This window comes from Haliotis cracherodii, unplaced genomic scaffold (genome assembly GCF_022045235.1).
Source record: "Haliotis cracherodii isolate W230 unplaced genomic scaffold, xgHalCrac1.p SCAF_15, whole genome shotgun sequence".
In the NCBI taxonomy this organism is placed as follows: Eukaryota; Metazoa; Mollusca; class Gastropoda; order Lepetellida; family Haliotidae; genus Haliotis; species Haliotis cracherodii.
The window spans coordinates 26,459,405-26,481,471 of record NW_027266270.1 but is presented as its reverse complement, the minus strand read 5'-3'; the positions used below and the strand labels follow the sequence as shown (position 1 = coordinate 26,481,471).

Genomic DNA, 22,067 nt, shown 5'->3' with positions numbered 1-22,067 from the left:
TATTCTATTGATGTGAATGATTGATGAGCCCTTTCCTCACAAAAAGGACACTTTGTGAATATAAACAACTGTGATGTGCATAAGTAAATACAACACAAAAACCACAATAGTTGTGCCAGGCTTGAGGGTAGTGTGTGTGTGTGTGTGAACAGGAGTGGAGTGGAGTGGGAGTTGTGCCCGAGCTATTGGTGGCTGGACAGGGAGTGTAGACTAGCTGTGGTACTTGACAGGGTGATGGGACTTGGGTGGGCAGTAGGATGGAGATAAACACTTGAGAAGGAATCAATGAAGGAGATGATCATGTTTTTTTACAATTTGGTCCATTGGTGTTTTGAGTGCTGTGGTACCAGTGTTCTTTATAATTTGCATCCTGATTAACCAGTGCTTATAGCTCTATTCTATTGTAATCTATTGTTATCTGTAACTGCCCATGGAAATCTGAGCACTTTGTTTTCATATAATAATGTTAATTTCTCGTAATTTGGAATTGTTAGTGTCTGTCAAAGCTTTTCCTCAACATATACTACTCAAAAGAAGTTAAAGAACAGCCGATTTTTTCATATTACTATAGTTAGTCTGTCATGGCATGAACTGGAAAGAAGCTAAGGTGACACTTTTTTTATTTTATGTTTCACAGATTTTTTCCAGATTTTTCACACAAAAATAAAAATAAAAATAAATAGCCATGTCAATCATTTATTCATTTATATGAAAGTTATTCTGTCCTGGAGTTAGACATGGAATTTATTTATAAGGTTTTGTATTGTATGAGAGGGTTAGATTATTAGCAGGAGATATTGAAATATTAGTAATTGTTTTTAATATATATACATTGTATTACTTTTCCAGCTGCTTTTCATTAGGGGTGGCGGGCCTGTGAAACAAAAAATAAAAAATAAGAACACACAATTCTTTCAAATGACCTGAAAAGAATAAAGAACAGCTGATTCTTTCGTATTATTATAGATAATCTGTCATGGCAGGAACTCTCACAGTTGTGCAAAATGTGGACGAAAGAGTATCAATAAATATATTTTGTATTTCACTTGGATTGTCGCGACTGAAAGGAATTTCACGACAATACACATATAAGGTGTGAAGTGGTTCTGTTCATATGTGTATAACGGCATCATCGGCAGCAAACATGGTAATCTGGTAGTCCTATTGGAGGAAGGGGGGAATACTTCACGATTTGTCAACTTGGCAAATATTGACAGTTATTAGGATCAGTTGAAAAGGAAATGTACATAAGGCAGGTTGACATTATCTATTGAAATATTCCAAACTAAATAGATAAAAAGTAGTTCCAAAATCAATATTGTAGTATTCATGTGAACTTTGAAGAATTATTGGCACATGGACTAGATTAGATTATGGTTGTTCATAGATGTTGCAGTTGACACAATTATAACTTACTTCATGTTGTTTGTTGTTATTTTCCAGACCAGACTTATCATAATTTTTACAAATATAAACAATATATGTGTAAATTAAGTGCTATGTAAATTTGAAAATATGTAGTTTTACTCTTGTTTTGGTTGAAAACACATTTCAAGAGCATTCTTTTTGGCACACTGGCCTTAAGAAATCTGCAGAACAATTAATTAAATTGGTATGATCTTTCAATAGAACACTTGACAGTTTAGGGTAACTATTTAGGCAAATAGAAAACCTGACACTTTTATAGGATTATTATTCATGCAACTAATAACACTGGTCAGGTTGTTGTTGTTACCCAGACAGACAGACAGACAGACAGACACAGACAGACAGACAGACAGACAGACAGACAGACAGACAGACAGACACATTTTAAGCTTAAAAAAAGAAAAGGAAATTTTTCTCGGGCATTGCCGCCACTTTAAATCTTGTGCATCAATCATTTTTATTGCGTATAAAGATAGTATTTTGCTCATTTCCCTGGAGCTTACTCTGTTATCCATAAAATGACATGCTTGACAACTGACATCATATCTCGTATTGTTTAAGGGCCAAGTTGCATGTGTGCCCCGTTGTGTATGGGCCGTATTCTTGGTGGGAAAGAAGTAGGAAGTGTTAAAGGGCTGGGACAAGTCCAAATTTACTACCTGTATACCCACCCATCTATTACCAGACCCTACCCAGGTACCTGTTATAGGTGTCAAGAAATATGTACAAAATGTCTGATTGGGAATAGTTTTAAATACACGTGCAAAACGATCTGGTCATGCATACACTGAAGTTGATTGAAGCTTTATCATTATAGAAACATATGAAAGCTGGAGGGAATGTGTGCCTAGTCAGAAAGAAATGCGATCATTAGTGACTTGTAGTGTAACCATGGAGTTCTTGATAAATTTCGTCATGAAACAATATATCACATGACTCCCTACGGGTCTGGGTAGTCTGGTGGGTACCTGGGTCCTACTCAGTACCCACCCCACCCAAGTTACCCGCCCCTGCCATAGACGTGTGCTTCCTTCATCACTTTTGTTTTCACTGAGCCATTGAAATAAAGTCCTTCCACCCTCCTCAGTTTTGAGAAAAATTGGTAGCCCAAGAAGAATTTAAAAAATGTATGCTGCCTTACCTAGTTTAACAACTTTTGATATGTAAACATTTTACATGAACATATTTATTTTCAATTTGATCAATTCTGCATAGAATTTAAAATATGAAAGAATGAAAATCATCCAATTCACCAATGTTGAAGATAAGTCACAATCTCTTTTCCTCTTCAGCTTGATAATGCTAACATTATGCAAATTTTAACAGTATAACCTTCACATGTGATTTGATATTCTGTTGGGGATGGTATTACTGTAATTTAAGAATACACTGACACAGCCCATTGAGGCATACATGCAAGGACCATTGTCATATTTTGTCTGAACAATTCGTTCAATTATTCAGTTGTTAATCCAATTGGATGTTAATGGCAATGGTTACTCGACCTTGGCTGGCAGTGATGTTTCATGTTTGATGAGAGACTGTGATCAGGTTTGAGACATGTTAGTTCATGTTATTACGGCTGTATGAAGAATACCTAGCCTGTCTCACAGTCCCTAAACCATACTAGTTTCCCTTCCGCCCAGCCCTTACTGTGATGCCCTAAATAAACCAAGTCTACATTTTCCACAGGTTCTGAATCTCACTAGGGCTCCTTCCTAATTTAAATGAAGTTGTTTGGTTCTGTCAAAATTATATATTTCCTTTTAAACCAGACCAATTCATTTTATAGTTTAGCTGCCTTTCCTGGTCAGTATATGAAGGTGTAGGAGGCAATAGTACGAAAAATATTAACATTCATTCCTCCAACTAATGTTAAAAATAAATTTTAAAGAAAATAGAGACAAAGGAAAAAAAGACACATATTATTGTATTTATCGTGTACAACACAACAATTATAAATTGTAACTTTTTAATTTTTTCAAGAATTAACGAAAGATAGCCTAAACATGTTAAAACATGAAATTATAGTCGAACCTCTAGTCTCTGAAATGAAAATATTTTACAGAAAAAAGGCAGTTGTTAAGTTATCTTTATTATATGTAATAAAAGAAGCTCAGAGACTTTCTTCATTTTCCGAGCCTGCAGTAATGTAGACTTGCCAACTATTATAGACTTGCATGGGATGTATGACAGATTAATGAAACTGGGTTGGTCTGGCTAAACTAGGTAGATCATGTTGATGAACAAGGCCTAAATGTAGCAGCTCTTGGGGGAACAAGCTGGACCACATGGGTATCAGTGAGCTCTCATACATTCTTCATGTCCCTATCTGAAGCCTTTATCTATTATACATTCTTATTCCCAGCTTTGTCACATGAACTGTGAATAATTCATTTCCTGGGGAAGAAACAGAATAGTCAATCTGTGAATGGGTTTTGTTATTAGAGGTTTCCTCCGTGTACAATGCATGGACGATCAAAAAGGTCTTAAAAGTCTGCCAAGATTTTGTAACATTTTATGTTATGTTTCTAATTATTGGTGAATTTATTGGTCGAGGACAATCTATTGAGAGATTCTACTGAGGTTCAGAAGTGTTCACACTAGGGGTTTGTGGCAGGCATTTTGTTCAAAACACACATCTTGAATTAAATGCTTTTGTAAGTGATTTATAATCTATAATTACCAAAGTTATTCAACATGTTCAAGATGCAATGTCTTTGTTTGAAGTCCTAATTCAGTGCCTCTATACTTCTGCCTGATAGCTTCACCAAAGTGGTAAACATCTGAGACCTGCATCACTCCAGGGTTTTCTCCAGTGTATAACAACTGAAATACCATGACGTTATACTAAACCGACTCACTCACTCATGACAAGGATATCAAATATTCATGATATGCTTTCAGAAAGTATTGATAAGAATACTGTCAGTATTTCTTCCTTCATATTTAAGCCCAATACACTGCCAGAAACACTCTTTAAAGGACGTTCAAAGTACATGTATACAAAATTAACTAGATGTCACACATTTTTGGGGTGAGTTTATACCTGGTAACATTGTGCTGACCTGGTAGAGTTACTGTACATGCTGTACGAAGCCAGGGTTGGGCTGGTTCAGGTTGCAGTGACTGAAAGTGTATGAGTGAGTGAGTTGGGTTTACCGCCGCTTTTAACAGTATTCCAGTTATATCACGGTGTGTCAGCTTAGTGTAGGAGGAAACCCCGAAATGATGCAGGTCTCCGACATATTACCAATTTGGTGAAACCCACAAGCATGGGTATGGTGCTGACAAACCTAGAAACATATTCGGGGCAAACCGGGATTCGAACCCACAATCATAGGTTTCTGGCGTGCTCAATGGATGCAACTCGGCATAACGATTCACGGCTCCTTAGACGACTGGGCAACCCGTACCCCTGAAAGTGTAATGCCACTTACCGGGGTAGGCCTTAAGTGATTTTTGCTTGGTTTGCGGATCCATCATCCCTAAAAATCAAAATAAATTTCCTCTGACAAAAATAATTATCCAAGGGATTTTTATATGACTAATAAAGAATATTTTCCAAAAAGGAATCGCCAATACAATTTTAGATTTATGACATTTGAAAGGACCCCAAGATAAAAAAAAAACCCATTATCACCAAAGAATCCAAATCAGACTTTAGATGATTAAAAAATCCTGAACTGTGCATTTTATTTTATTTTTGTTTTTTTCTGACCTCCCAACCAAATTTTTTACTCTCAAAACTGTTTATAGACCAAGAAAAAGGTCTGGCCTCAAATATGGAAACATGCCTCCTCCCTGATACAATGGCGGTTCCATTCCGTGTAGTTACACCTGTATTCACCATGATCAGCTTCAGATTCATTGCCCCTTTTCATGATGTCCTTGTTGCTGTCAGTCAAGGTGACATAGCACAACAATACAACCGTTTGTTTTGTAACAATGTTGACCTTTCATTACCATCAAGATTGGCACAACTAATTATAGGGCTTTGACTGTTTGGGGCCTAAAATGACTTTGAGTGACATTTCGTTGATGTTAAATTGGGCAAAGTAATTATCAGTGATGTTTGGACTTCACTGTGTTGATTTGATAATTGTGTGTGTGACTGAGCATTGTAATAACTAGGATTTGTATTGCTGTTAGTTAGGGGTGAAACATGTGGATGAACTCTCAGTACATAGCAGTTGCCCATGACCTAATTGTTGATAACATTACAAGTTATATATTGATGAAAAATTTAATCCAACTCAAGTCTAGAAAGATTTGGTAAGTCTAGATTGCCATACAGTCTAAGCATTGATCTGGGCTCCATTTGGATTATATACTTTTACATAACATATCTTTATTTCGAGGACTAAATGTTAGTCTGTGTAAGTAATGAAACACAAGCAATGTCACAAGTTAATGCCTGCAGTCTGGGACTTGCGGCAGGAGTCCTGTGTCTAGTAAACTTGTTTACGGGATCGGAAACAAAGCTAATAATATGGGTGACATGATCTGCCGACTTCACGTATCAATATGTATCATGATACTTAAGTTTTGATATAATTCATATCGCATTACTTAATTTGCAACGATTGTGTGTGACATTCTTCTCCATTCAGCTGAGCTAGCAAGGTCGTTCGATCAGTCTGTGTTCTCACATGACAAGTTAATAAATGACTCATCCCCTACGCCCCCCATGAATTCGAAGTGGGCAGTAGGGATGGGTGCTGCCAGTCGGTCCCTCCATCTGTGCGTCCATTTTTCAGTCTCATTTATGAAACTCTGCATATGTATCAAACATATGCCGAAATGGTGCCTTTTCATGTTTAGGTGACATTGGTATTCCAGGTACAATGTGGGAAGACCATTATTGGTGTTTCCCACCATGATATTGCTGGAATATTGCTAAAAGCGGTGTAAAACCATACTCATTCTTACACGTTATTTCTAAAAAACATATTTTTGTGTTTCCATGGCAACAAACCAAGTACAGGTTACTTTTATTACCAGAGTGTAGCTTGAAAACCAGAAGGGTTGTAGTGTTCATTTCTGGATAATATATTCACCAGAACGGAAACTGTCTTGCTATTTGCGATTTTCTACAAAAAGTAACCGTGAACCTTGTCTGAGAACCGGTTGTTAGCCTAATTACCTCATTGAGATGTATGACATTTGACAAAGGAACTTGTACAAGATATATGGTAAATGATGAAAAAAACCACAAACCACAATTTACAAGTGGTACCAGAACAAGCCTTCTTCCTTGCCGTTTGTGCAATAAATCTTTCAGTGCTTGCAGCAATCAGGCCATTCACAAAACGTTCCAGTGAACTTGTCAAGATTGATGCAGCAATGTTTTTATTCTGGAGTTACCTCCCTTTCTCCATGTATAACTTTTTGAAAGTCGTTACAGGAATGTGCCAGATTGACTAAAATTACAACTGCTTATTATCAAGCTTATGGGGAAGTGAGATTCACCGATTTCAGTGATGGATCAAAAGTAATCTTCTTGTTGGCACACTTAAATTCCAAAGTGCATACATGAGGATCTCACCCCCCCCCCCCCCCCAAAAATGTCCTGGAATCTGTACTTTACTTAGAAAGTGTAATCCCAAATATAACATTGGTTACATTTGACCACTTTCTAAATGGCATTGTGTGTTCATGCACACCTGAACACCTTAATGAGCGCCTGTGGTACACTTGAAAACAAAACCATTTCTATCCCTGTTCGCCTCCTCCCCCGTCTCCCCCAGCATCATCACCTAACATCAGTAGGCTTGTGAAGACATTATTGTGCAGAATGAGACAAACGTTTCATTGTTATAATTAATCCCAATAGACTTTCAGTCCAGTGTATGTAACAGTTTTCATGATCTGCCAACACCATTGTAGTTTTTTCATGATGAAGGCATTGCATGTTGACATCAGTTCTTTATTGTATTTCAAGGAATTCAGTGCATTCATAACCACATGGCATGTTTCATGAATGTTTTACAGATGAATTTAAGAAATGTAATCAATATACTAGCCATGTACACATCAGCACATAGCAGATATTTTTGTTTGTTTGTTATTTTGTTTTGTTTGATGTTCAAGTTTTAAGAGATGTGGCATGCAATATGTGAAGTGCAAAGATTATATGTTTGGGATATGTTTCAGGGAAAATAGTATATGTTTACATTGATTGTCCTGTCTGTTGTAATACATGTACACCTCTGAGTTACATGAGGACCTCTGCTTGAGTATATTGATTGCCTTGAAACAAAGGAATTAATGAAATGGTGTTTGGTGGATTCAGATGTGGAACTTATCGCCCATCGTTCTCATGCCTTGTAAAAACCTTTTTCACAAGAAAATATGTTCAAACTTTCATGGAAAATATATGAATACTTTTGAAGCCAATTCTTGAAAATTTGTATCCATAAAAACACTCACTCATATGAAAATCCTTCACTGTCTGAAATCTGACCTGATTAATCTGTTTACAGAGATTGTGTCGCTGGAAGAGAAGGAGAGCGAGTATGAGAATGACTATCAGAAGTTGACAAATGACCTTGTTCAATTGGAGCAGAGGGAACATGACGATGAAGTCGAATTAACTGAGATTTCATCGATTCAGTGGATAGATGTTCTTGATGTTGCACAGAAAACTGAAAAGCGTCTTCATGGTGAGATGAGCGATCTCAAAGTGAGACTGGCAGAGCTAGAGACTCAGCTGTCATCGCAGCAGGTACGATTGACGGAGTTAGAGGGAGAGGTTGTGACAGCGCAGAAAGCGAGAGATGAACGAGAGAAAGAAGCAGAAAGAGTGAGACAGGCAAAAGAGACCCAGTGTAAGTCAGACATGGAAGGAGTGAACAAGGAACTTCAGAGGGTGGAGGACGAACAGGAGAAGGGAAAGAAGGAACTGGAGGAGTTGGAAGGAGAGATTGCCAAAGTGGAAAAGTTGCTCAAAGTGAAAGAGACCGAGTTTGAAGATCTTGAGGGAGATCTGAAACAGGTCAACTTGCAAGAGTTTGGTACTCAGTCTCTATCCCCAACTCATGGCAAGTCAGCAGACAGTGGAGAGAGTAAGTTGAAATTCAGGCGCTGGACAACTGAGTAAAGATGGTCTTAGCGGGAAGCTTAAGGAACAGTTAGGTAGCCTCATGGTTAATGTGACTTATAATGCCATAGTCTTGAGTTTGATTCCCCACATGGCCTTGATTTGGCGGGAATATTGAATATAGCAATCCATGTGGCACAGTCTATGCCCTAAAACCCGACCTCATGTCTGTTTCATGACTTAGTTTGAACTCACTATGTTCATAAGAGGAGCTAGTACGAATGCAAATACATACACATATCTAATGTAGACTAACATATAGTTCCAGATATACAGTTATATGTGAGGTTAAGTTCTGGTATAAATAATTTGATAAAGAAATTGTCAAGTATAAAGGCCTTGTCAAGTCTCTTGATTTCAAGAGCTGAAAAGGGGACGTATACTGACTACAAGTGTTGAGATGGGTATGAGTATGTGCTGCTGGAGCTGAAAAGGGGATGAGAATGGGATGGGGGTGATTCTTTTATTAAATGAATGCTCTGGGATCTGTAAGAGAGACCTTTATCAAATGTTACCTGTTTCTCCTTCCAGCTGTGTTGAAGATCCTGGAGGGGCGCCTCTCACCCCGCCCGTCCATCAGCCCCAGCACCCCCACACAGCAGGCCTTCATCAACGCCTTGGCCAGCAAAAACCCCAACGGAGTCTGGGTGTAGTAGTCCCTGGAACTCACAAGGGATGCAATACCACTACTGCTTGGTATGAGTGTTGCCCCTAGCATTGCATGCACTGCTACACATGCAGGGGTCAAGCATGGGAGTCCCTGTTGTCATGCACTGATAACAAAGAAGTGCAGTTCCTCACAAGTCTAGTGCTAAGGGTTTATTCTAAGTTACCAAGTGTACATTGCATTCCCATGGGTGCCATACAAACATTGCAGTACTTGCTGTCAAGTGCTGAACCTATGGCAGCACCATGCCTGCAATAGGACCTGTAGATGTACGGGTTCCACAATGTGATCATAGCTGTAGGAGTGATGGGATCCTGGTACTATACATGAACTGATGATAGTCGGGGCAGATGCGTTGTGGATTGGTCTGTCATCACGACTCTTCCAGTCCCTCCCTGATGTGGGGGATAAACAACTTGTGGAGGCTGCGGTTGTGTTTATCATGAACTTGTGATGGTGTCTGGAGGATACAACCTCACAACTCGTAACAGCTTTCAGTGATCATTCATCAGTGACACTGAGCTCAGTCATCAGAGATTCAACAGAGATCATCATCAGAGATCAACAGAGATCATCATCAGAGATCAACAGAGATCATCATCAGAGATCAACAGAGATTATTCAGTAGTGGTTCTTTAAAGAACATTCAGAGGAGATTCAATTCAAATCATCAACAGAGATTACTTATGAGGTTCTCCTGAGATCCTTCAGAAGAGATTCAACAGAGATCATTTAATTAGAGTTCCTTAGAAATGATTCATCAGTGATTCGCAAAATACCCAAGAGAGTGTACAGACTTACCTTTCTGTGCGGAGGTAATCGGACCCTAACACATACTTCAGTATCTTCTTCGTCGCTGTCATACAATCTTACCCAAGACTTGCATTTGTCTTTTTTACCTATATCTGCTCCTGCCTCATGTGGGGAACAGGGTTGTCTGCCCTTCGACCCGACCCAGGCTCTAAGCATGATGGATAAAACTATCTTACACCTGGTTGAGAACTATACCTACGCTCATTAACAATATATTACACCTGGGATACATCTGTATGAGTTGTTATCCACTATGTGACTAACACAGAGGGGACTATTTTTGTATCTTGTTGCAGATGAAGTGATATATATGGAGTATGAGTGGTGTTAAAAGGAGCCATTTGTGGGAGATACCATGGAATATGACTTAAAGGCATTTATTTTCAATTTTGTGTCTTCATATCAGCAAGGTAGGATGGGTGTCAACATTTTCAGCATGTATCTAGTATGCATCACAGTAAGAGATAGTGGAAGCCTGTGCACAAACTGCTGTTGGTGCTGACACTATTATAAGTTTTTGTTTTAAAAAAGGAGATACTTTGTAGTTTGGGCATTTATGGACTGTGATTGCAAACTTTGACTTTTCTGTTAATATGAACATTTAAAAAATAGCCTATTGTTTTAGTGCATATAGTGAGTGGAATTGAAAATTTTCAAAATATAATTCTGAGAAATTGCATTGTCTTGTATCATTTAAACAAGTCAAATTTGACCAATTATTACAACTATTTTTCTTTTGATTATGGTTTAATAATTAAATTCTAAATCATTAATATATCGTCAGAAAAATGTAAAAGTTTACATTTTGAATTTTGTACAAGAAATTAAAGGAGTTAATTAATTTTGGGTAGTTCATGAGAACAGCATAGTTATTGTATCAAGAAGTTGTGAAGGGAAGGCATACCCTCATGGATGGATGACTTGATTTGGCTACTGCAGCCAAGGGCAGTTTTTTTAGTTTACCTAAATCTTTCTTCAACTTGTTTCCAAAGTGCTAACATTTTATGAAATATTCAGATTGTTTTGCATCATAACATCACGACTCTGCACTTTTATATGACTTGCCCATATTATTATCATGTCCCCTGTGCCAGATATATCAATGTCAAAGAAAACACTGTATTTCAATTCATTCAACTTCTTAACATTCCTATTGAATGAGCCTCGTGTCAAATATGATATATTCCATCAGAACACGTGTTGACCAAAAAACATCATCGCAGATTACTTTTCTCCATAAACTGGTACCATTTCCAGCCTTATTGCTAAAAGTGGTGTAAAACCATACTCACTCACTCACCCACCCACAGTCGGAAGTCAATAGGGCTGTTTTGATCAAAGCCAATATTTTTGTCATCTATGTACAAATACAGTGAAATCCTGCATGTTTTCACTGTTTGGCCTGAAACCGAACTTTCGAGATTATCAATGTTTACAATGTCTACCTGATACAAAGGGGCATAACTCCAAACAGTGGTTTGTTGAGGTCAGACTATTTTTTCAGATTTTCATCCCCATGCCTCACTAAGAGTTTCCTGTCCCCTGCGTTCTTTCCCTTCCGGCATTTCTTGATGAGATGCGCCATACTTACGTAGTTCTACCAACCATCCCTGCCTAATATGAATCACATCTATCTACAGTTAATATGTGCACAATAGCCTTGAACATTATTTTGAAAAAACGTTAAATATCAAATTACCAATTATTCAAAGAAAGTATATAAACCTGCATATTGGATGGTGTGAAATAGGAGAGGACATAATTTGGGGAGTCCCAACTCTATTTGCAATTGTATTTACATCAAATATTTTTTTATTTTTCTCTTGAAGATTTAATTCAGTCGCAAATCGCAAGAGAAGTCAAGAATCTCGACTAATGAATCTGGTGATTCTGAGAATGTTTGTGTGTTTGTTTGTAATGTCAATGACCATGCATTCTTTGCTGATTGGGTTAGGTACTGCACTGGCACCAACGTTGACTTAACCATGTTAACAGGTTTCTATTTCTGTTGTAAACTGAATTGTCTTTCTTGATGACGTTGACCTGTGACATTCTTGTCATGCACACTAAATGACCAAGATAAGGGGGATTGTGTTAGAATTCACAAGTAGTGTAGACTTATCGCAAGACATTGGTGATATAGGTAGCTTCTGACGAAAAATGTTATTTGAATATTGACATAATAGCAGAAAATATGATCTCACGTTAAATAGTTAAAAATATTATGATGTGGATATTTGTGATAAATTTGTTATTTATCGAATTCTGGAAACCTTAAAAGTTCAGTGCTTATGAAGATATATGTTTTTATATCAATAGCAGACGAAACGTGTGATGTAGCAGTATAAAATGAGTTCAATTCAAGGAGTGTATTTGTAGTGACAGATCGGTCAAAGGGGGGTAACTCATGTAGTTGTTTGAGTAAAACTTTTAAACAGCTTCATTGACCATTCATGAGAGTTTCTTTGAAACCAGCATCATCACTGTCAGTTTAGACTAGAAACCAGTCCTGTTTTGCTGACCTGCATTTTGTATCCTTAGCTCAATTTAAATTGTTTTAATCTTTTTAATAAGTTTCCAATGTCCATGATCCTATTGTGACAAATAAGCAAGTCATTTTATATCATTTTACTTAATTGTACATAAAACAAATCTTTGCTGTTTACATGATATTGTTATCTCTACTTAGGAATAAAAAGTGTCTCAGATGTAAAACAAGGGTTGCCATGTTGGAGTTTATACTCCCGTGGGTACATACACTCCACATGTTTCTGTATATGGTTGAGCTACTCTCCCAAACCGTGATAATCGTCAGCTGAACTTTGTATATCCTAATCTCTTGAATTTGTGAATAAAAGTCTCATGGTTCAATGGAAAGTAGTCAACACAAAACTTCTAAATCTTTTAAGAAAAATCTCTGTAGTTGCACAAATAGCTTACATTTTGGAAATTTAATTTTGATAGTGCTAAGATTTTTGGAACATAATGGAATCAAGTGTGTCTGTTTATTAACATTACTTCTTCAGGGCCTTATTCAAGAAAGAAATCTTAGCGCTAAGACTATCATAGAGCCATACTGTAAGATTGACATATGCCAATCGTAGCACTAAGATCGCTCTGTGGAAAGTGGCTCAGCATTATACTCACTATTTGTCTGTCAACTCTGTATTTGCCCGTTCTAACTATCAGCTGTTTTTACAGGATTACGTCAATGTTTTATATATTTGTAGCTTCCAGTGAAAATGATTTTGTCTATGGAGATGATTTTTTTATATTTTATTTGTTTACATGTGCATTTGTATTGATATTACCAGCTTGGCCAAGATCAAACCTATTTATCATATATTTATATCATCATCAAGACAACTTGTACAAGGGATTCTCCAAACTGACATCAAATTGTCTCCCATACTCACCAGTACTTTTCACTGTGTGCTATAGATACACTAGCTGAGAAACATATTGACAAACATTTAGCAGAAGAGACATTCTATGAGGCAGGACCAGTTTATTTTGTTTAGTGGATGTGGTTTTCTGCAAAGATAAAGACCCAATTAATTTACAAATGTAGTGTTTGCTTAAAAAATAGGCCTTTTAACAACTATTTAACATTATAACTTTGCTCAAGTTTATTAAGGGTCAGTGGGTCTTGGCATTTTGACCAGAAAAATCACCTTAACAAGAAATTGTATCAATCTGGCCTATTTATTAAAATATAGTTTGTGATTCTTGAATGGGATCTTTGTACAGGTTGTCATTCCTTGGTTGTGTTTCTAGTCGAGACCTCTGCTCTTCAGATTAGTACCTCCCCTAGTGAGAAATGTGATACATGTTTGTTTCAACACAGAGAAATAGGTTGTAGTGTATGATGCTTGGCACTGGTGTTGAGCCTGTTGTAATCGGTGTGATGAGGATGCTGTTTCCAGTAAGAGATACCCTGATTAGGGTGGTGGGGAGGATGGACCTGTGATCCCCGATGGCACTTCTCACTGACCCTGTACCTGCTGGTCCTACGTTCAAATCCCAAATTGAACCAGATTATGTTCCTTGGTCTGTCAGCACCGATTCCTTGCTTGTGGATTTCACCTTTGTGGTAAATGGCCTGCTGTTATTTTGGGCTCTCCTTTCACTTCAAGCTTCGACCAGCTTCAGCAGCATTCACTCATTTTATCGTGCATCATTGTCAGTGCTTGTTGAATACTAAGTTGTTGAAAGAATGAGAGAATTAGGATGTGTTCATCATGACAAGCTCGAATCGGCCAAACACCAGCAACATCGATCTCAATCTGTTTAACATTCATCAGACCAAAGAAACAGATTCATATTCCAGAATAAGGTGAATGTTTTGTGAAATTATCACCAGGTACATATATCAACTGTCCATATATACACAATTGTTTTCCCATTTTGATCATTGGCTCTGATTTTGTATGTAATTTGTACCCAGATTTAACTTATAACAAATACTACACAGAATGTCGTTAAGAGAAAAAGGGCAGCTATAATTGGGAACCTAGGCTTGCTTCACTTGCCTGTTCAATGCCAGAGAGGACAGTGAATGCTGTGAGATATTTTATGAGTGTTTCAATGAATGTTGCGTTGTCATGAAAGTTTGTTTCAGCAAGGACTATTTGTTCAGCAAGGTTTGTATCAGTAGAAAAAGGATTTTAAACAGCATCAGTGTCTTACAGCAACCCCAAAGTGCCTAATGTAGATAGTCTGTGTTATATTCTTTCAACAAGATGAACCTATGCTATGTGCAGGATATTGTAGATAACACTGATAGAGCTACTGACTCTGTATATATGCTTAGGACAAATTTATGGCTACAGTGATGTGCTAAACATTTGGTATTTGGGTTTGGATTCATTTACCCTTAAGACTGCATGCTGCAATGGAAAAAGATTTTTATTTTGAGTAATAAATGTGTATGGGTTTTTAGAATATCAAAACCAACAATTTGAGTACCTTTCTTGAAACATTCAAATCAAAATCCTGTTTACCAATCTAGAATAAAGATTTTGTATATATTATAAAAAAATTGAAAAAATATACTTTTGTTTTAGAAAAAATAAGTTAATACAGAAGGTTGTCCCTTACATATCAGGATGTACATAACCATTCAATAAATATTCCTTAGTGAGGGGGCTACTTCAGTTTTAGGAGCAGTTGCAGTCTTAGGGTAATATCTTCTGTTGAAATGGTAAACATTTAAAAATATTCTATTGTATTTCCTTTGTTATACTTCATTGAAAGGAGAAGAAATTTTGGCACGGACTAATATTGACTGTACTGTAGGAAGCAGAGTATTGACCATGTTGTACAGTCGTGTAATTGTGAGGTAACTTGTACCAGAATGAGACAGGCATTGGAAAACTAATGTTGTCTTTGAGAAAGTAGTTTGAGAATGATAATCTGTGATAAAAAATTACTGCTTGAGGAAATACAAGAGTTCTAATGATGGAGTTAGGATTGTTAACTCTTGCGTTATTGGTACTTAAGGAACAATGTAGACACGCCCCTTCATGATGCAAGTTTGTTTGTGTTACTAAATGGACTTATATCAGTATATTAGAATATGGTGTGGGTTTGAATCCCAGTTCGCCCCAATTATGTTTCTAGGTTTGTCAGCACCATACTCTTGCTTGTGGGTTTCACCGAAGTGGTTAAGTCTTAGACATGCATCACTTGGGGCCTTCCTCCCACACAGTAAGCTGACATGCCCTGTTGTAAATGGAATACTGTTTACAGCAGCATTAAAACCTGATGTAACTGGAATACTTTTTACAGTAACATTAAAACACACTTACTCAAAGGAGGCTGCAGTCAGGGCTGTTTCGAGAAGGGGGAGGGTTTTTCCACAGGATGGAGGCAATTATGACACAAAATCCTCCTAATCTTGACATAGGGTTTTAAGTTCCTGTGACAGTAGCATGTTTCAAAGCACTGGGCCTTACCATAATGGAACTAGAGAATGTGTATACAGCAAAACCTTATTCAATCTCAATTATTCCTGGTACTCCTTTTTCCAGCAAAATCATCCAAACTATTTAAGTTCTGAATGTATAGTTATATCACTTTGGTTAGAACTAGACCTTCCAATTGTCCAGAAAGCAGAGTTTCACTGTTCCAGATGTGTGAAGCTGGGGGCATGCATATTGGCTGTCTTGTAGATTGATCAGTTAGGTTGTTGTGAAGGGTGGACAGTTCCAGTGTTTAACGTTATGAAGAAGATGATGTTGAGATGGATTTTCCTGTGTAAATATGGTGACTATAGGGGGCTGTCCACTAAACAGAGGGTTTGTGCAATGTAGCTATGCGCTCACAGACCATTGTCAATATGATTTCATTGTAATAAAAATCCCTTCTTTGTTACAATTGGACTTCTCTTGTTTTTTTTAAATCTTTGGACAAATCTGTTTTGCATTGCCAGGGAATGGGTTGCCCTATGGCCTGGTGCTGCAATCACTGTGTAGAGTTGTGTCCCTTAGTCATGTCAGGAACTGATAATGATTAGGCTTGAGTATGTGACCTTTCGATTATCAACAACCATGTCAGTGAGTGGGCTTTTAACAAAGTTCTAAAGCTTTATCACGTTTGGTTCGACTCCCCCAATAACTTTTCTGTGTTGTAATTGAAATAAATTTCCCCTTGAGTAGTGAGTGACAGGAGCTGATGAATGTTGATGATTTTTGGTTGGTTTGTTGTTTTACGACATACTCAGAAATATTCCAGCTATATGACGGAGGTCTGTAAATAATCGAGTCTGGACCAGACAGTCAAGGGACTGATATCATGAGCATTGATCCATGCAATTGGGATCGATGACATGCATCAACCAACTCAGCGAGCCTGACCACCAAATTTCTTTTACGTCAAGCATAGTCACCTTTTAACAAAATAACCATTGTTGAAGTATGATGATAGTCTCCTGTAAGCATTCACATATTAAAGCCACGTCAAGCTGAGGTGACCTGTAAAACCTCAAGAGTCTTGACCAGGCACACCACATAGACTGAATGCATCAGCAAGGATCTAAGGTAATTCTCATGATGCCACTTTTCAATCAGTCAGTTGCCAGTTCGAGCCTGAGCCTGTTCTTTCCACAGGTATTGGACCCAGTTAAACATTCTGACCCAGACCTTTGGGTGATCACTCACATAACATAAACATTGTCTTTCCTCTTATCTCTGTTCTTCTATGTGTAAATTAGATCAATAGAGAGAAAGCTGTTGATTGTAAACTCCGTCATCTTTACCTTCGCCACAGAGAGAATTATTTGGCGGACGAGCCGAATGTTGTCAGGGCATCTAAAAATCTTAGGTTTCAGGAAGCGTCATAAAATATAAACGTTTGCCGCTCCGAATTCAAGTAAAGTGGTTCATGTGTTTAATGTCTCGTTGATAAACGAATAATTAAACCGTAAAATAAACGTGGACAGAGTGAGGGTGTGCTTGATGTCAGAATGATCTAATTTTTACGATTGATCTGCAGTACTGAAGTGTGGGTGAAGTGAGGTGAAATGGGGTTTAACGTCGCATTCAAATTATTTAGCGACGGTCACGCTTGTTGGTGTAGTAGATAGTGCTAGCCAACTCAGATACCATGCCACGATACCATGATACACTACTGTTTTATTATTGCCGAGCGCCAGGCATGGTAGCAACAAGTACCATCTTTTAACGTATTTTGGTATGACGCGGCCAGAGATCGCACCACCGACCTTCCGCTCTCCGGACAGAGGCTCTATCCACTACACCACGGAGGCCGTCAGTGGGCAAATGTACGTGGCTATAATCAAAGACGTGTATATACGTCTTTGCTATAATATACCTATAGTATTTGCAATATCGAGGCGGAAGAAAGAGCATAGTCATAAAAACGAATTCAACAAAATATCAGAACTTTTATTCGGAAAGATCATTACGGACATATTTACAAGAAAACTTAGTAAATGTATATAAAAACCCACTGACATCATAATATCATAATTTGTGTGTCTTCGCTGATCTAGTGATGTCGTCCACAACAATCATTTCCTTTTTATTGAACTTTCGGTAGGTCTTCTTGCTTGGCTTCAGTCGAGACGTTCTATATGACCATGTTTTGTTACTGTGACACGCACAAGAAATTATTTCTTCTTCTTGTATCGTGACACAGCAACAGACATGCGACATTTGTTAACAGTAACTTCACATCTCGTCTCCTCTGACGTCCGCGTGATGAACCAACATTTATCAATTTCTGGTCCAAATTGCCTTCTATGAGGTCAGCGCGGCGTTTCCTAATTAATAAACAAGAGTAACCAGGAGATGGCATATCCCCCCGGTCTGGTGCAAATCAGATGGAGTTTGGCTAGTTTGGTTCATTGCCATTGAATACCTTCAGTTAGTAAAGAAGAAAGAATTTATCAATACTTTTCAAAATCCCAAATCATCTAAAGGCACTAGTTACCAACTCGACTGATCTGTATGGCAAGTTTCGACAAGAAATATTCAACAAATTTGGAGTTCTGCTCATTTTCAGTGAAGTCCAACAACGTATGTTGTCAGAATAAAATATATCTCACTTCATTCGTTCAATGAGTGAAGCCATTTCATTTTGGACAGTGTCCAGTAGTCAAGCGTCGATGCACCCTTCGCCATCCATTACCACCGGTACTGCATCTGAAACAAACAAAAAACGATTTCGGATTATCACTCAATATGCGCTTTCGAAATGACCTTATCAAAAGCAATGTAAGCATAACGAATTTCCCCTTGGTCCGTAAAGAGGCGGTGTCGTAGCACTTGCCATACTTTACACTATTAAATACAAAGTTGTATTCAATAACTATTCTCGTCGCATCCTTCAAAACTGATCCTACAAAATGTAACCCAAAGCGTATTTTCCTTTAATCAAACAGATAAATGTCAAGGTTGCCGTAATTGCTGAGTCAGTTCAAAACTATATCTGGAACCTAATTTGATTTGATCATATCAAAGAAACAGCAGTTTCACCCAAATATCTCAGTGTGATCTGATGTGATTTCCGCTGGTGACGACAGCGCCGATCCAGCTGCGACCCTGAAAGGGGTGGGGGAGTGGGAAGTGCCTTGTGAAGAGATAAAACACAACCTTGTACGTGTCACCAAACATGGCTACAGTTTTTCAGGCATCATCGGCGACTCATGAAATACGCTATGTCACTCAAGAGTGAAAGTTCATCGCGTAATGCCGCGATAACGAGGACAAAAATAACCTTTTGCAGTGCTAGTTATTGTTCGACCTTCTAGCCCTGGACTAAGGTGACGCGATAGAGAACGTTTTATCCACTAGGCTACCCCACCGCCCCAAGTGCAAATAAGTTGCAGAATTCGAATGAAAGAGCAATGCTTACCATGCTAAGAGTAAGATCACGTCAAAGTCTTCTACTACCACGACTGTACCTAAGGCTACTATTACAAGGACTTCGACGGTTTCAAGAATACTACTCTACTCTGACAGTCTATGTTAATGCTGCTAATTTTAATTCTACGATTAAAACGTTCGATATAGATCATATTAATTTTGGAAGAGTGAGTAAGTACGGTTTTAAGCCGCTTTAAGCAATTAAAAGAGTCTATAGAGGCGATACTGACTAGCGAAACGACTCAAAACAAATACGGTATGTTAACATGGGTCTGAATTGTATTTTGTTAAGTTTAACGTGAAATGATGGGACACTTGACGTAAATGAAATTTCTTATCCTGCTTATCGTAACAGTTGAAGAACGACAAGTGACCACCATAGATTCCGTGTTGTTCCCCCTTGGTTGATACCCAACATTGTTATTAACACCATACGACCAAAGCTAGAGGTAAAATACATAAAAGAGGGTGACTGGTTTTACGCCATGTTTAAACATTTTCACATGTGTGGAATCGAACCCGGGCTCTGGAGTGCCGAGCGAGTTAAAATTTAGCCTCGTGTCGGCATTAATTATATAGCGACTCTGGCGTGCCGATCGCTTTAGCATTTAGACGACCCAATGGCTCCATCATACATCAAAACACCGAAAGCAGGATAAGCACCGATAGTTTTCCACAATTTATTGACTACATAAGACCACCCCAACCAAACCCCAGTAAAGACTATCTCCCAGACCCTTGAGAATAAATTAAAAAGTAGATCCAACTCAAAAGATTGCCTCTAGCTCCTTAAATTAAGCATTGTTCTAGACTCCATTTGGATTTCACTCTTATTTTGTAGACATATATTTTGAAATAAGATAATATGTCTGGAAGTAAATCTTAGTCGACCCTCCTGTTAATAACAGGACTACCACCGCCACTAAAACACAACTTCCAACTACTGCGGTAACGTCATCATCTCAAATGATGGACGAGTCGCGCCGAAATTAATAATACAACCATCTTTATGTACAACGCTTACAAACAACGTTGTACCTGTGATAACAGTTTCACTAAGAGAATCATTCCGGCAGCAAGAGGGGTATTTACATTTGTTTGGAACAATTTAACACTTGTGAACGGAGCGAATGCAACATCTGTGTAACCTTATCTGGTGGACTGCCCTTGCACGTGCGGGTTATGTAGAAGGTCATTGTCAGTAACTCTTGACGTCATTGCGGCGTTGCATATGTTCAAGGAGAAAGCACTCGTTTAGGTTCAGTCGAATTCATCTGTTTTCTCAAAAGTAATCCACAAAAAAACATATGGATGAGGAGTAGGAGAAAGTGTTTCAACGCCTGGTGACTGCAATTCATGGAATCTAGGACACGTAAAAAGGTATCGGGAAGCTAGGGCTGGGACGAGTCCAAATTTAATACCCGGGTACCCACCCCTCTATTACCCGACCCTACTCGGGTACCCACCGAGTCAGGAGATAAGTCTTCACTTCATAAGTACACATAGGCGCGTCACAAAGCCTGATCACCAATCACTGTTAGTCTTCACTTCATAAGTACACATAGGCGCGTCACAAAGCCTGATCACCAATCACTGTTAGTCTTCACTTCATAAGTACACATAGGCGCGTCACGAAGCCTGATCACCAATCACTGTTAGTCTTCACTTCATAGGTACACTTAGGCGCGTCACAAAACCTGATCACCAATCACTGTTAGTCTTCACTTCATAAGTACACATAGGCGCGTCACAAAACCTGATCACCAATCACTGTTAGTCTTCACTTCATAAGTACACATAGGCGCGTCACGAAGCCTTATCACCCATCCCTGTTAGTCGATGCATCGGATGCAGGAACCACCCACCATCCAATAAGCCAGCAGCCGTCTGCTACAAGCATTGGCTACGCAGAGAGGAATGGTATCAGAGTAATGTTTGTTGACTATGATGTCCAATTAGAGCGAGTGTGGGGGCACGGGTGGCCCAGTCGTCTAAGGCGCCGCAATTCGCTGTGCAGAGTTGCGTCCCTTGGGCACGCCAGAAACCTATGATTGTGGGTTCGAATCCCGGTTCGCCCCTATTATGTTTCTAGGTTTGTCAGCACCATACCCACGGGTGCTCGTGGGTTTCACCGAAGTGGTACACGTCTGAGACCTGCATCACTTCGGGCTTTCCTCCCACATTAAGCTGACACGCCGCGATATATCTGGAATACTGTTAAAAGCGGCGTTAAACCCAACTCACTCCCTCATTATAGCGAGTGTGGGAGCTGGTGAGATTTTACGTGTCCGTTATCCATGGACGGTGGACAGCGGAGGGGCGTTGGGAGAGAAAGCACGGGACAAAATAAAAAATTGAATTTACGACACCAATTTTGGAACTCAATTGAGATCATGACCAGTAGCATCAGTGTATAAAATTTTATTTCTCCGACTTTAAAATTTGTCCACTTTGAGAAGCAAACGGATGGGCGGACGGACGAACTCAATTTCTATATCCCCCGCACCACTTCGTGGCTAGTGATAAGAACATAATCAAAAGCATATCGAAGAGTGTCAACGGATGTACCCACGCTGAAAACTCCGGGATGACAACTTGAAATGGTTGATGTCGAGATAATACTGAACTATCACTGATTGGCATATCGGCATATTCTTTTTTTTTGTTA

At 38.6% G+C, this 22,067-nt stretch overlaps 1 protein-coding gene across 3 annotated transcripts in view; it reads left to right on the top strand.

The window, feature by feature from the left end:
* The window catches only part of LOC139462427 (ras association domain-containing protein 8-like), a 78,170-nt gene extending 61,818 nt beyond the window's left edge, over window positions 1-16,352 (top strand). For all 3 annotated transcript variants that reach the window (XM_071244133.1, XM_071244135.1, XM_071244134.1), the window contains exons 4-5: window positions 7,914-8,495; window positions 9,062-16,352. In XM_071244133.1, coding sequence (XP_071100234.1) covers window positions 7,914-8,495; window positions 9,062-9,183 — 704 coding nt within the window. In that variant the 3' untranslated portion in view covers window positions 9,184-16,352. The remainder of the gene's footprint in view (window positions 1-7,913; window positions 8,496-9,061) is intronic.
* Window positions 16,353-22,067: the final 5,715 nt, after the last annotated feature.